Source organism: Gopherus evgoodei, chromosome 9 (assembly GCF_007399415.2).
Source record: "Gopherus evgoodei ecotype Sinaloan lineage chromosome 9, rGopEvg1_v1.p, whole genome shotgun sequence".
In the NCBI taxonomy this organism is placed as follows: domain Eukaryota; kingdom Metazoa; phylum Chordata; order Testudines; family Testudinidae; genus Gopherus; species Gopherus evgoodei.
The window spans coordinates 107568058-107583726 of NC_044330.1; the positions used below are offsets into that span (position 1 = coordinate 107568058).

At 52.4% G+C, this 15669-nt stretch overlaps 1 protein-coding gene across 4 annotated transcripts in view; it reads left to right on the forward strand.

Annotated features, from left to right (window-relative positions):
• The first annotated feature begins 2547 nt into the window (after window positions 1-2547).
• The window catches only part of DLG3 (discs large MAGUK scaffold protein 3), a 192194-nt gene continuing 179072 nt past the window's right edge, over window positions 2548-15669 (forward strand). For all 4 annotated transcript variants that reach the window (XM_030574753.1, XM_030574754.1, XM_030574755.1 and 1 more), the window contains exons 1-2: window positions 2548-2897; window positions 6260-6391. In XM_030574753.1, coding sequence (XP_030430613.1) covers window positions 2882-2897; window positions 6260-6391 — 148 coding nt within the window. In that variant the 5' untranslated portion in view covers window positions 2548-2881. The remainder of the gene's footprint in view (window positions 2898-6259; window positions 6392-15669) is intronic.

Consider the following 15669-nt stretch of genomic DNA (forward strand, 5'->3'; position numbering starts at 1 on the left):
TGCTCTCTGCACTGGGGAGGGTGCACAGGCCTAGGAGCTGGCTCTCCAGACACTCGAGAAGAGATGAAGAAGTTCTGATGCCTTCTGTTTTCCATGTACTGCACCTTTCGATGTCTAAGCACCCTCTCTCTGTAGGAAGGTTCAGCAACAATCTTGTTCTCAGTTGCTGCAGCTTGGTACAGAGGAGAGGTGAACACTGTGAGGGACAGTTTTTAGACAGGGCTGGCTCCAGGCACCAGCGAAGGAAGCAGGGGCCCAGAGGAGTCGATAGAAAGGGGCGGCACGGCCAGGTCTTTGGCGGCAATTTGGCGGTGGGTCCTTTACTCCCTCTCTTCCTCTTCAGCAGCATTTCGGCAGCAGCTCAATCAGGTTTTTTTTTTTCTTTGTTTTTTTTTTTTCCTTTCTTCGCCGCTTGGGGTGGCAAAAAAGCTGGAGCCGGCCCTGTTAGCAGAGGCTGTAGTAGGGGAGTGGGGGAGGAAAAACACCCCTCCTTGCTGGATGCAGGGCTGCCGGGGGGCAAGTGGGGCAATTTGCCCTGGGCCCTGCGAACCCTGGCTGAAAATCCCTTCCCTGGCTAGAGGCACCTTTTTTAATTTGTACTCACCCAGCAGCAGTCCGGGTCTTCAGTGGCACTTTGATGGCTGGCCCTTCACTCACTCCGGGTCTTCAGCAGCAGGTCCTTCAGTGCGAGCACGAGTGAAGGACCTGCCGCCGCCAAAGACTTGGAGCGCTGCCTGGTGAGTACAAGCACCACAGGGGGTGGTGCCTTTTTTATGTCTGCTCCCCTGCTTTGCCCCAGGCCCCCCGAATCCTTGGGGTGCCCCTGACTGGATCCATCCTGGGCTTTCCTTCCTGCAACCCTAGGGCACTGCCCAGGTCTGCTATAAGAACCAGTGTGCTTAGGAACCCCGGGCAGCTACTTTGCTCTGTTGTACTCTAAGCTGCAGCTCTTGATCCCATTCCAGTCCGACTGCTGCCCTCTCCATAGCGGTGGTGTCCTGCTACCTCAGCCTAGCTTGTGGAGTCTTAGGGTATGGCTACATTTGGAATTTCAAAGCGCTGCCCCGGCAGCACTGCGGGAGCGCTGCCACAGCAGCGCTTTGAAGTGTGAGTGTAGTCAGAGTGGCAGCGCTGGGAGAGAGCTCTCCCAGCGCTGCATGTAAACCACATCCCTTACGGGTGTAGCGTGCAGCGCTGGGAGCGATTACACTGACGCTTTACAGCGCTCAGGGGGGTGTTTTTTCACACCCCAGTTGCAGCGCTGTAAAGTGTGAGTGTAGCCAAGGCCTTAGTGTCCCAGACTGCAGCACTTAACTTTGGCAGCCTGCTCTCCCCCCTTGCCTCCTGCTGGGGCCTCCAGCTAAACGCTGTGATGATGGCACCCTTGAGTCTTCATCCTTGGTTTCCTGCTGCCCTACCTTTTTGAGTTTTTTTCTCTCTCTCTCTCTCTCTCTCTCTCTCCCTCCCCAGACCTTTGAACTGTGTATTAACCAGGCTCGTGGTAGGAAACGGAGCTGCTGCTCAGCCATCACACTGTCCATCCTTCCCTCCCAGTTCAGCCCCTAGGTGCTAGAGCAAGGGGTGCTGGGGGGGCTGCCACACCCCCAGGCCTGAAGCGGTTTCCATTATATCCAGGGTTTACAGCTTGGTTCAATAGCTCTCAGCATCCCCTTGTACACATTGTTCCGGCACCCCTTGTTCTGCCCTCCCTTTCACCCCGTGATCCTGACCTTCCGCCCTGGACTCCCCTGGCCAGAGCTCTGCCAGTGCCATGCTGCTCCTCCATGCCCCTTATCCCAGCTGTAGGCTTCCCCCAGCTCTCCTAACGGCCCTCAGCGCGCGTGCACACACACCCCCTTAATTCCCAGACCAGCGTGCAGTAGTTCTGTTGAGGTCAGCAAAATCACTTCACATAATTTGAAGTCCTATTAGGGCAGAGGCCCCCAGCCTGCGGGGTGCGCTCCCCTGGAGAACACAGAGGAATGTTCGGAGGGGGAAGCAGCTGGGGCCTTGGGCAGTCCCCACAAGGGGATGGGGGGAGTGCTATCCAGCCCTGCCCCCAACTGTGGCTCCAGCCTCTTACCCCTGCCTGTGTCCCTCCCTCCAACCCCCCAGACCTGCAGCCCCACTCCCAGCCCTGGCTCAGGGGGAGGGGCATGGACAGGGGTAATGGAGGTGGGGGGGGCACAGCATGAGGGTGACCAGGGGACACTATTTTTCTGCGGGAGGGTGTGAGGGGTGTCTACGTATGCAAAGCCCCTAATATTGGGGGGGGGGCTGGTCCCCCAAAGTCCCACCCCCCTGGCTGCTGGGCCTGGCGTCCCTCTCCTCTGGCAGTGCCAGAGTTAATGCCTGGCCCGGCCCGGCCCAGCACTGCCTTAGAACCAAGCCCTGAAGTGCTGACACAGGCGGCAGGGCTGGGCCAGGCCCGGGTCCAAGGGACTGTGCGGGGCCAGGCCCCCCTTCCCCTGCTGCCAGCAGTGCAGGCCAGCCCTCCTCCATGGCTGGGCCCGCCCCTGAGCCAGCCCAGCCCCTGCACTCCACACAGCCCAGGGCGACAGCAGGGAGCTCACTGCTTCCCTGGCCTGGCAGAGTTGGCGTGGGCCTGGGGCTGCCCCGGGGCACGGTCCCAGCACTGGCCAGGCTGGGCAGTAACTAGGGGGAGAGGGCCGGTTCCCAGACTGCAGGAGCCTTTGCGGCTGGGGAAGGAGGCTGCCAGTTCCTTGTATCGCTTTCCCAGGGCAGGGGCAGGCCGGGGGGTCCCAGCTGCTTGCTCCCTCCAGGGACCGGCCTGAGGGGCTGACATGAGGGCAGGCACCTGGGGCCACAAGCACTGGAGGAAGCGGCTGCCAAGGGCCCCGCAGCCCTGCCAAGCGGAGAGATGATCAGTAGGCAAGGTAAGGACTGGAGCCCGAGCCCTGGCCAGGCTGCTGGGGCGAGGGCAGGAGACACCTGGCACTGGGGGCAGCCAGGGAGGCGCAGAGCCTCAAACAGCCCAGCCCAGAGCTGCCTTGGCAGTGCCCCCGACCCAGAGAGAAGGAGCTTTGACTAGACGGCTGGCTTCGGCTTTGAGCCGTCAGGGCCAGGTGCAAGTAAAGCCAGTTTTCCCAGCTCCCCTGGGCTGGGCAGAGCTGGCTCCTTGTCCCCAGGACTGAAGGAGGCCCAGCGACACCTGGGAGGATGGGCTCTGGCTGCAGAGCAGCTCTGTCCAGTGCCAACCCCACTGGGCTCCCAGAGTGTGGGTGAGTTCGGGGCACTGGCGGGTAGGAAACCAGAGGAGCTGCCCTGCCCTGTGGCGCTCTGCCCAGAGGTGCCTCTGCAATTCCTGCTGCAGTAGCAGCCCCCTCCCCATCCTGCTGGTTCCGCAGTTCCCAGCTCTGCCCAGCACCAGCACGGGCGCAAAAGCACCCTGGCTGCCACGAGCCCCTGCATGGGGCTAATGCCCAGGTGCCCGCTAGGCTGCCAGGCCACACCTCACTGGAAAAAGCCCAGCAGCTCCCCTAGGCGTGTCCACCAGGGCACCTCTGCCAGCCACCTCCAGGAGAAGCTAGCTGTGGCACAGCGTGAGCGAGGCCCAGAGCCCCTGGGCACGGACTGGGCCACGGGTGCTGGCACTGGCAGGGTCCTGCTGGTCTCAGTGTGCTGAGGGCCTGAGCTGGCATCTGTGCCTGGGGGTCAGCTGTGTGCTCACCCCCCTGTGCTGGTCCCTCGGGCCTTTAGCCCTTTGATAGCAGGCGGGAGCACCTGGGCTCAGGCTCTCTTTAGTCGCTGCTGCATCCACCAGGCCTCATGGGGCTGTCGTGTGACATGTTTCCCTGGAGTCCAGTTTCGTCTGTAGTCGTAGGCCAGGGGACATGGCCCTCCCCTCCTCCAGGTCTGGTGTGGTGAGAGCCCACCCCGCAGCTTCAGGCTGTGTTCCCTTCTGATTGTACGGGACCAGCTGGGAGTGAGGCCAAGATGGAACCCAATTCTTACAGCAGGAGGCGATTCTGGGGCACTTGCAGAGGTTCTGTTTTGTGGGATGAAGATTGGGCAGACCCTCCTGCCCCCCAGCACCTGTGGGGTGGGCCTGTGTGGGGTTCAATGCACTGTATCTGTCACGCCCAGACAGTACCGGACCCCCTCCGTGCAGCCTCGCAGGGGAGGGATGTGTCTCGGGCTCCCCTGGGCTCATGCGCTTTCCACAGCCGAAGCAGCGTGAGTTTTGTTTTTCTGTCCGTTTGGCGGCAGCCAGCCTCCTCACACGGGCCCTTGCTGGCTCCACTGTGTTAGTCTCAGGGGCCAGGCCACGGAGTGAACAGGCTACAAGACTGACCCTCTAGCCGGGGAAGGATGAGCTGGGCAGCGTGTGTGCGAAGCCGGGGCAGCCGCTGCCCGGGCTGAACAGGTTCTGTAGGCACAGGGGCTTTACGTTCCAGGGCTGGCAGGAGCCTGGAATCCCTAGCAAACCCAGTGAATCCAGCTGGCGTCCCAGGAGATCCCAGCCTCTCACCTGCTCTGGGGGGAAGGGACTCTGTTTGTTTGTATTCAGGCTTATTCATGCTTCACCTGCTTCCTCTTTCCATTCTGGGGCCTGCAATACACCAGTGTGGAAAGGTGACACAGACAAAACCACCTTCCTCTTCCAGCCAAGAGGAGATTGGGGGGTTTCTGTCTCCCTGCCAGGACCATGTCCCTGCAGAAATCCCCAGGCCCAGCGAATGGGAACAGGGACCGCAGGTGGCCTGAGTCTAGGCTCTGAAGGACACAGATCCCCTTGTTCTGTGCTCTGTCCCCTGCTGTGAGTGCTGGATGCTGCAGGACTAGCAAGGCAGATCAACCCTTTTGCGTGAGTTCCTAGGTCCAGAGATATGCCCTGACCTCCCTCCTCCCTCACACAAGTCCTTTGTTTTTCCTGCTGCCTCCATAACAAAGGGAAACATTTGCTGACAGGGATGGGACCAGCCCAAGGTCTGTGCAAAACGTTCTTGTTTGTGTGAGATCCGTTGCTCTGCTAGGACAAGGGGCTGCTGCTGAGCTACAGGAGCTGGCCTGCGTCGGGCTATAGAGCTGAGCTCATCCAGAGAAACATTCAGCTCTCCGGATGGAAATGGGTCAGGCCCCTGCTGTCCCAGCCCTTGGCTCCCACGCCCATCTGTGTGCTTCAGTCCCAGCCCCGGCCTGGACCCAAGCCAACCTTGCCATTACAGCCTCTCTTTCTTTTGGTGAAGGCAGCATGTCAATAATGTGAGGTAGCCAGGACCGGCGCTAGGGGTTTGAGCGCCCTAGGCGGCTGGCAATTTCACCGCCCCGCGCGCTGGTCCCGCGGCTCCAGTGGAGCTGCCGCAGTGGTGCCTGCGGAGGGTCCGGTGCTCCGCGGCTCCGGTGGAGCTGCTGCAGTCGTGCCTGCGGGTGGTCCACCAGAGCCACGCGAGCAGCCGCCAGCCCGCAGGCACGACTGCGGCAGCTTGAACGGAGCCGCCTGCCGCCCCCTTCAGCAAAACGGCGCCCACCATTTATTCTGGCGCCCTAGGCCATTGCCTAGGCTGCCTAAATGGTAGCGCTGGCCCTGGAGGTAGCCTATCAGGCAGCTCAGAGCGGATGTGGCTCCTGTCCGCCAAAGACCAGCTTGGGGAGCCCCACTGAGAGCCAGCTGTGGCCCAGGGGGAGCCAGTGGGCAACACCCATTGTGCATAACTGCCCTAGCTTGTGGCTGCTCTCCCCTGCTGGAGAGTGGCCTTACATGGAGACCATGATTCCCAGGATGCAATGCAGCCAGAAACCTTTCCCCTCCCTCCAGTGGCACTAACCGCCATGCTCCTGTGGAGACATGGGATCCCAGCATGCAGTGCAGCTGGGTGCATCCCCTGGATTGGCCTGTCTGCCTTGCCTTAGGGCCAGATGCTGAGGGTGGGGGTTGCAGTGTAATTCCAGCATATTTGGGGCTAGGTGGGTAGAGTCTGTCTGGTCTCTTACCTTCAGGATCAGAGGAATCAGACCCACAGAACCACTAGTTCCATAATTTGTGCCTGGCTTCAGCAGTGACCCTTCGTCTTTCACTGCCTGGTAAATCAGTGGTGCAGGGTCTGGGCCACTTTCACTGGTGTGCCTGAGGGGTCCCTGGTGGCAGGGATTGATCTGGTGGGTAGCAGACCCCTTCCTGGTGTGGGTACGGAGAAGTGCCATGGGGCAATGATGGGTGGTGACATGTTGTGGGTGATGCAATGTGTTACGTGATGCTCTGATGCTGCCTGAGGGTTCTCCTGTGCTGTCTCCCCAGACACTCAACGGGCAGTGGCGATTCTGACCAGGTACCAAACCACGCTGAGGGCTCCAGAGGAGCAGCAGTTGAAGGCCTCAATCGGAAAGGTCTCGCACATCTTCCGAAGTGACCTCTTTCAGGCCCTGCTGGGTAAGTGCCTTCCGCCTAGTGAGCTGACTGCTGGCTTCGCACTGAACAGCCACTCTGTGGCTGACACACACGCATAATCCTCCCCTCTCAGGGTGAGGAGCAGAGGACCCGGGTTCTGATCTCCTAGTGTCTGCGTCAGGAGCCCTCTTCTCGGGGGAGTGAGTTCTAAGGAACTTTCTGCAGCCTGTGTGTCAAGGCTTTTCTACACTCTGTCTGGGGCCAGGGAAGAGCCCTGGAACCCCACTTTGTCCGCGGGAGTCAGCGACCTGAGCTCAATACCCAGCTCCTAGTGTGGCTGCAAAGTGGCACAGAACGATTGCATTCAAAGCATGTGAAAGAGCACAAAGCTTCAGTGCAGCTGGAGCTGTTAAATGGCTTAACCTGGGAGATCGTAACTGTAATAGTGAAAGGCAAAGCGGGTCATGCATAGGTCCTGTGGACTACGATTCCCAGAATGCTCCTCTCACCGACTGGTCTTAACCTTCTAACTGATGCCTCAGTCTTCCTTTTTCACTGTAGATTTGTGGGACAATGTGGATTTTTTCACCCCTTGGATGCCCAGGCCAGTGCACATTAAGGGGCCTTGAAGTTTTATAAAGCAGTCCTTGGATCGTGTGATGGAGCTTTATGCACCTTCCCCTTCTGGCCCTGCCACACAAAGCCTGCTTGTGTCCGGCATTGCTTCTCTCTATTCTTATTACCATCCCTTGGGGAGGAGGTTTTTCTCCACTTGCTTCCTGTTGCAGATCATATTTCACAGGTTTGGGAAAGCAGCTCCCAATGCAGCCCTGTCTTTCAGGAACTCCAAACTTGGAGTATTTGCAAGGAATACAATGTGTTGAGGGAAAAGAACTATATGCGAGAAATGGTCATAATAGGCGACCCCATCTTGCAGGTCAGAGTTCTGAAAATGCCTTGGATCACAGCACAGCAACCCCCTGAAATTACATCAGCGCAGTTGGAGTCTTATTAGAAACTAGACAAATACAGTGAGAGAAACTCCCACACTATCCTGTTGAATTTTTACACACACCAACGTCCTACTTTCATGCCCCTTTCCTGTTCACTTCCCATGAATTTTCTAGCAAACAAATTAATGGCCAGGACTGTTCCTGGAAGCAGCAAATTTTAAGTGATTACTACAGACTATTCACTAAACGAAACCCTGAGTTCAGGACTGGCAGAATTCCTGGCAGAAACCTGCTTTTAACAGCAGCAAAGAATCCTGTGGCACCTTATAGACTAACAGACGTTTTGGAGCATGAGCTTTCGTGGGTGAATACCCACTTCCTCAGATGCATGCATCTGAGGAAGTGGGTATTCACCCACGAAAGCTCATGCTCCAAAACGTCTGTTAGTCTATAAGGTGCCACAGGATTCTTTGCTGCTTTTACAGATCCAGACTAACACGGCTACCCTCTGATACTGCTTTTAACAGTAACCCTTGAGGTGCACAAACCCTACCATGTGACTTATGTGTCCAATCAACATTAACACCACTCCAATCTTGAATGCTCCAACAAGCCAGAGACAAAAAGGTATCTGCGGGAATTAGTCTGCTAATAAGCTAAAATAATGAATACATGTGTGAGAACCACAATCATTTGTGAATACCTAAATGAAATTAACTTGGCCTCTCCCTACGGTACTTGTATGGCCCCTATCATCCCAGTACCTGAGATCCTCATGATCTTTAATGCATGTCCCACAAACACCTGGCGAGGCAGGGAAGTGCTTGCCTCCCCATGGGACACAGGAGAATGGAGGCACAGAGAAGCTAAGTGATTTTCCTAAGCCTAGGTCATATATGATATCTGTGGGAGAGCAGGGAATTGTGTCTTGAGACACAACCTAACATTCCAACTCCTGTCTTGCTAAATGAATGACTATGAATAGTTAATGACAGCACATTTGAAGCTGGTGAGGCAGGATGGGTATTTCTAGGATGCTGGCTCCCACCTCCTTTCCTGCTGGATGGATGCTCTGTTGGCATGCTCCGGGCCACGCTGCTGCCTCACTCGCTCCCACTCCATGTGGGCACAGCATAGGAAGAAGCCTGTCAGCGCTCAGGTGCAATGGCTCATGGGCTGCTGTGTGGCTCCATTTGCTGAGTCACGTGGGCTCAGGCTATAGAGAAGAACAGGTGTTTTGAACAGAGAGAGAACTCAGTGGCCGGTAATGTCTTTCCACTTCCCCTTTCCAGGCCGGAGTAGTACAATTTATTTGGATGGCATCTCTAACCATATCCCACCAGACTGTACATCTGGGGTTCTCAAACTTCGATGGACTGCAACCCCCTTCTGACAACAAAAATTACTACACGACCGCAGGATTGGGGACTGAAGCCTGAACCCCCACAAGCCTCGCCACCAGGGGCATGGGGGCCAAAGCCGGGCAGGGGACCTATAACCTTGAGCCCTCAGGCTTCGGTCCTGGGCAGTGGGGTTTGGGCTTCAGCTTTGGCTTCAATCGCAGGCCCAAACAAGGCTAATGCTTGCCCTGGTGACCCCATTAAAACAGGGTCATGACCCACAGTTTGAGAACTGCTGCTATAGATGATTCTCCTTCAGAATGGGCTAGGGAAATCACTCCCTACTGCTGTCTTTTCCTCTGATAAACTGATCCTTGTAGATGTCGTCATAACATTTTTTCCCAGATCTGGACCTTAGCGTCCAAAATATGGGTGTTAGCATGAAAATCTCCAAGCTTAGTTACCAGCTTGGACCTGGTATCGCTGCCACCAGCTAAGAATTATACAGTGCCTAGCTCACTGTGGTCTCCCCAAAACCTTCCCTGGGGGACCCACAGACTCAGATGCCTTGAGTCTTACAACAAAGGGAAATAACCCCCTCCCCTTGTTTCCTTGTTACTTCCTCCCAGGCTCCCCTCTCTGGACGACCCTAGGAGATTCCCTGCTTCCAGTCCTGGAAACACAAGTACCGAGAGAGCTAATCTCTTCTCTCCCCCCTCACCCAGAGGGTATGCAAAGTCAGGCTTAGTAAATCTAACACAAAGAGATTTTCCCCCTGACTTCTTCCTCCCACCAATTCCCTGGTGAGCTGCAGATTCAATTCCCTAGAGTCCCCACTAAAGAAAAACTCCAACAGGTCTTAAAAAGAAAGCTTTATATAAAAAGAATGAAAAAAGGACATAAAATGGTCTCTGTAATAAGATGACAATATACAGGGTCAATTGCTTAAGAAAAAAAGTGAATAAGCAGCCTTATCCAAAAAGAATACAATTTAACACATTCCAGCCACTACACACATGTAAATACAAAAGAAAACAATATAAACCTATTGTCTTACTATCCTTGTACTTACAACTTGGAAACAGAAGATTAGAAAGCCTGGAGATAGAAAAATCACTCTCAGAGCTGAGAGGGTCAGACTCAAGACAAAGAACTCACACCCAAAACTTCCCTCCACCCAGAATTGAAAAAGTCTTGTTTCCTGATTGGTCCTCTGGTCATGTGTTTGGTTCCCTGTGTTAACCCTTTACAGGTAAAATAACATTAACCCTTAGCTATCTGTTTATGACAGTAGAGGGGTTTTCTGATTGGGCAGGATCTCTGCTAAAACTATTGTGGCTTGCTCAGTGGCGACACGTTAATTATCTGGGCATTAAAACGAAGAGTTAGCTGTTTGATACAAAATTTATAACCATCTAAAAAGAGTGTTCTGTTTTCATAGACTCAGATTCTAAGGCCAAAAGGGACCATTGTGATCATCTAATCTGACCTCCTGCATAACATGGGTCACAGAACTGTCCTATAATCATTCCTAGAGCAGAGCTTTGAGAAAAATATCCCATCTTGAGGTGAAAATTGTCAGTGATGGAGAATCCACCAGGACCCTTGGTAAATTGTTCCAATAGTTACATTATTCTCACTGCTAAAAATTTGCACCTGATTTCCAGTCTGAATTTGTCTAGCTTCACTTTCCAGCCATTGGATCATGTTAGATCTTTCTCTGCTAGATTGAAGAGCCCATTATTAAATGTTTGTTTCCATGTAGGTACTTACAGACTGTAATCAAGTCATCCTTTAACCTTCTGTTTGTTAAGCTAAATAGATTGGGATCCTTGAGTACAGACTATACTATAAAGCATGTTTTCTAATTCTTTCTCATCCTTATGGCTCTTTTCTGAACTGTGGCTGATTTATCAACATCATTTTGGATTGTGGTCACCACACCTGGACACAGTGCTCCAGCAGTGATCGCACCAATGCCAAATACAGAGGTAACATAACCTCTCTACTCCTACTCAATATCCCCCTGTTTATGCATCCTAGGATTGCATTATTCTTTTGGGCACAGCGTCGCATGTTCAGGTGATTATCTATCATGACCCCAACATCTTTCTCAATCACTGCTTCCCAAGGTAGAGTCCCTCATCCTGTAAGTGTGGACCACATCCTTTGTTCCTAGTTGTACACATTTATATTTGCTTATGCTAAACAAACTGTTCCAACCTTGTATTTAGCTGTGACACTCTGAGTACGTTTCCCAGACCTAAAGAAGAGCTTTGTGTAGCTTGAAAGCTTATCCCTCTCATCAACAGAAGTTGGTCCACACACCTTGTCCCCCTAATATCCTGGAACTAATACGGGCACAACACTGCATACAACAATATGGTAATTTTATATCATTCTAGTCGGGCAATCAAAAAGTTGCATGGTACCAAGTCAAATGCCTTTGAGAAGTCTAAGGACATTAAATCAACACTATTACTTTTATCAGCCAAACTAGAAATCTTATCAAAAAAAGATACCAGGTTAGTTTGACAGGATCTATTTTCCGTACACCCATATTGATTTGCATTAATTACATTACCCTCCCCTGTAATTCTTTATTCAGCGAGTCTCATATCATCTACTCCATTATCTTGCCCAGGATTGATGTCAGGGTAGTAGGCCTATAATTGCCTGGGTCATCTCATTTGGCACCACATTAGTTCTCTTCCAGTCTTCTGGAACTTCTCTAATGCTCCAAGACTTATTGAAAATCACCCTTTACCAGTCCAGCAAGCACCTTAGCCAGTTCTTTTAAAACTCTTGGCTGCGAGTTATCTGGACCTGCTGATTTAAAAATGTCTAACTTTAATAGCTTCTGTTTAACATCCTCCAGAGATACTAGTGGCATGGAAGGAGTGTTATCACCATGTGATGAGACTATATCCTCTGTTTTTCCCTGAACTACAGAAAATAAATATTTGTTGAACACTTCTGCCTTTTCTGGATATTATTGATAATTTTACTATTTCCATCTAGAAGTAGACCAACACCATTGTCAGGATTCTTTTTGTTCATAATACATTTTAAAAACTTTTTCTTAGTGTCCTTACCTATGCTGGCCATAGATTTCTCTTTGTGTCCCATTTGTTTTCCTTATCAATTTTCTACCATTCCTAACTTCTCATTTATATTAATTGCTATCAACTTCCCCTTTCTTTCATTTGTTACATTTTTGTGTGTGTATTTTTTTTATAGATGCATTCACTTCCCCTCTAAAACAGGTCTTTTTTGAACTAGTACAGTCTTCTGCTTGATTGTGGCTTTTGGGGCATCTCGTAAGGTGTCCTTAAATTATTTCCAATTATCTTTCAGATTTTTCTGAACAAATTCTTCCTCACGGCCAATTTGGCTCATAATTATTTTCAGCTTTGTGAAATTGGACCTGTTAATCTGCCAAGTATATATCTTACTTGTCTTAATTTTATTCTCTTTGCACATTATAGATGTGATCAAGTCATGATCACTTGCACCCAAGCTATCATTAATTTTAGTTGTGTGTGGAGCCAGCAGAGGGAATAACAAATATATAATAATTTTGTGGGTTACATAAAAACGAGGCCATTTAATAATGTTACACCTTGGTGAAGGATTTTTTTAAAAAACAGAAATAATTTAACATCTGGAACCCAGCGGCTGCTCTGCTTTGTGCTGTACAGATCAGGATAAATTCTGGGCAGGAACTAGTTATGAGTGTCTCTTAAGATACAAAAATATAAAGACAATACCAGGGAACAATTAATAGCAGAAATAATCTTAAACGAGACACAGGAGCTCCTTATCGGAACTCTTCTCCTTGGATTCCACCTGCCAGTTGCCTAGAGACTCCAGACCTCAAGAGAAATGTGCAGCAATTCCAAAGTGTCTTCAGAGGTCTCTTAAAGGGATGTCTGATTCCCTAGTCCCTTGGAAAGAGAAGAAGTTCCCCAGCTCTGCTGTTCCCCCAGATCTCAGGGATGTGTCTCAGGGTATGTCTACATCTACAATTTTGCAGCGCTGGTTGTTACAGCTGTATTAGTACAGCTGTATAGGGCCAGCGCTGCAGAGTGGCCACACTTACAGCAACCAGCGCTGCAAGTGGTGTTAGATGTGGCCACACTGCAGCGCTGTTGGGCGGCTTCAAGGGGGGTTCAGGGAACGCGAGAGCAAACCGGGGAAGGAGACCAGCTTCGCCGCGGTTTGCTCTCGCGTTCCCCGAACCCCCCTGCAAACCGCAGGGAAGGAGACTTGCTTGCTCGGGGATTCGGGGAACGCGAGAGCAAACCGGGGAAGTAGACCAGCTTCGCCGTGGTTTGCTCTCGCGTTCCCCGAACCCCCCCTGCAAACCGCAGGGAAGGAGACCTGCTTGCATGGGGGTTCGGGGAACGCGAGAGCAAACCGGGAAAGGAGACCAGCTTCGCCGCGGTTTGCTCTCGCGTTCCCCGAACCCCCCTGCAAACCGGGGAAGGAGACCTGCTTGATTACCAGACGCTTCCTCAGTGATGCTGGGATACCTGCTTATTCCACGGAGGTCAAGAAAAGCGCTGGTAAGTGTCTACACTTGATTACCAGCGCTGGATCACCAGCGCTGGATCCTCTACACCCGAGACAAAACGGGAGTACGGCCAGCGCTGCAAACAGGGAGTTGCAGCGCTGGTGATGCCCTGCAGATGTGTACACCTCCTAAGTTGCAGCGCTGTAACCCCCTCACCAGCGCTGCAACTTTGTGATGTAGACAAGCCCTCAGGCTCGTATGAAATCTTCTGAGTAAACAGTGGTGCAAGTGAGAGCTCAAGAGCATCTGGTTAGTTCTGGCCAGGTAGTGAGAGCCTGGAGGATCCATCTATCCATCTCAGTACACCCTATCATGGTAATTAATGCCAACCAGTTCTTTCAGGCATTTCTGAGGTTCACATCACCATATGACTTAGGCAGTTCACATCTTTTCCACTTAGTCTCGCCTCTCCTGCCCCACTGACTCCTTGCATTCTGCTCCTTCTTCCCTTTTCTGCCGGGTTCCAGGAGCTCTGTCTTCCCTCCCTGAGAGACAGGAGCTATGAATGATCATCCTGCAAACAATGACAGAGCTGTTCCATGGCTTTGCAGAGGAATGCAGAGCCCTCGTCCTCAGCAGAACATGCAGCAGCTGGTCAGGGGGCACCCTGGTGTCAGCAGGAGACGTAAAGATAAACTGGCTGGTGGTGTTTTGTTAGAGCAGGAGTGGCGTTAAGCTACATTCCTGTGTCATCTGGCTCAAAACAGGCTAATCTGGGGGAGAGGCTGAGTCCAGCAGGGAGGCCCTGGCCAATTAGCTGGAATTTCCATATCAAATACATTTGAAATCCACAATGTCTGTTCACGAGCCAGATTTCCAGGGTCCTCTCTGAGGGTCTAGTTGGTTTGGAATAAACAAAATCCAGTGATGGGTCAGTGAGTCCCTATGAGCAGGAGTGCAGCTCCTACACTCCACAGGACAGACAAACCATGTGACACGCAGGTGTATGTGTGCAGATGCTGCTAACCCAGGGCAGCTTCGCTGGGTACCTTCTCCTCCACTCCACGTATTTGTTTTATCTGTTGTCTCATCACATGCATAGATTATAAGGTCTTTCAGTCTGGGACTGTCTTCCTACTATAGGTGTGAAGATCGCCTAGCATAACTGGGTCCTGAGCTCCACCCAGGGCACCAAGGGGCTGGCACAGTAGAAAGTGACTCTGGGGAGGGCTCATGATAACATTAACCTGTGAAAATGGCGCTCAGCCTGGGTGGAATCCCCTTGTTGCATGTGGCTTTATTGCCCGTGGTGGTGGCGGCAGCCAGTGGGGCTGTGTAGCTCTGGGAGAGATGAGGCAGTCTCAGTCGGTTTGCTGTCTCTCTGCTCACTTTCCCGCTGGGGTGGAGTTTCTCTAGCTTGGAGCCCAACATGTGAGTAAATCCCTGGGGTTGGCGGGGAGCTAACCCAAGGGAGGAGTGGCATTATTCTTTGTTTGGTGAGTACCCAGGCAGCTTGGCAGCCCCACTTGCTGGGCTCTGTGCAGCCTCACAGAAGGGCACCTGCCCTGGCTCAGACATTAGGTTGGACATTAGGAAAAAGTTCCTAACTGTCAGGGTAGTTAACCACTGGAATAAATTGTCTAGGGAGGTTGTGGAATCTCCATCTCTGGAGATATTTAAGAGTAGGTTAGATAAATGTCTATCAGGGATGGTCTAGACAGTATTTGGTCCTGCCATGAGGGCAGGGGACTGGACTCGATGACCTCTCGAGGTCCCTTCCAGTCCTAGAGTCTGAGTCTGAGTGCTGGGCTATGGAGGAGATCTGTCACTTGGCATGCTTTCAGGAATGGGGTGGCTGCTTTCTTTAGGCCCCTGTGTGCCCTGGGGGGACCCAAAAGCATCTGTCTGTCTTCAGAACTGGGGCACTCACACTCCTGCAGGACCTGGGTGGCACCTGCCTTCCTCTTCTAGTGCATCCCAGCGAACAGGCCTTCTCCTCAGGGACTGTGTGTTGTTACCGGGCTAGGGCTAGGACGGGGCTGCTTGCTTTGGGGAGCGACTGGTGGGGGTGGAGTTGTGTCCGGCTCTGCGCTGGGAACAGGCCGTGCTTGGCTTAGACACACTGTGTGAGAGGGTGGTTATTTCCGGACAGAGTGCTGCTGCTGCTGCTGCTGCTCAGGAATGCATGAGCACTGGGCTCAGGCACAAAAGAAATTATCTGGCCATGAGCAGCGAAAACAGGATTTGCTGCCTCTTGCCTCCTGGCCTTTTTCTTAATGTGTTTTGAGGCCTTTGCCTGCTGGTGAGCAGGTTTTGTGATTTGTAGTGAAACTGCCCAGGGAACAGTTCAGGCACTCGGGGGCCATGGGGACCATGGGAACAGCCAGCTCTCACCAACATGCTTCAGGAGTCTCATGATGATTCAAAAACTGCAGCCTGTATGTGATTTTGTGTGGGGAGGAAGGGACTTCCCCATAGTGCCATGGGGTATAGGGAAGGTGCACTAAACTG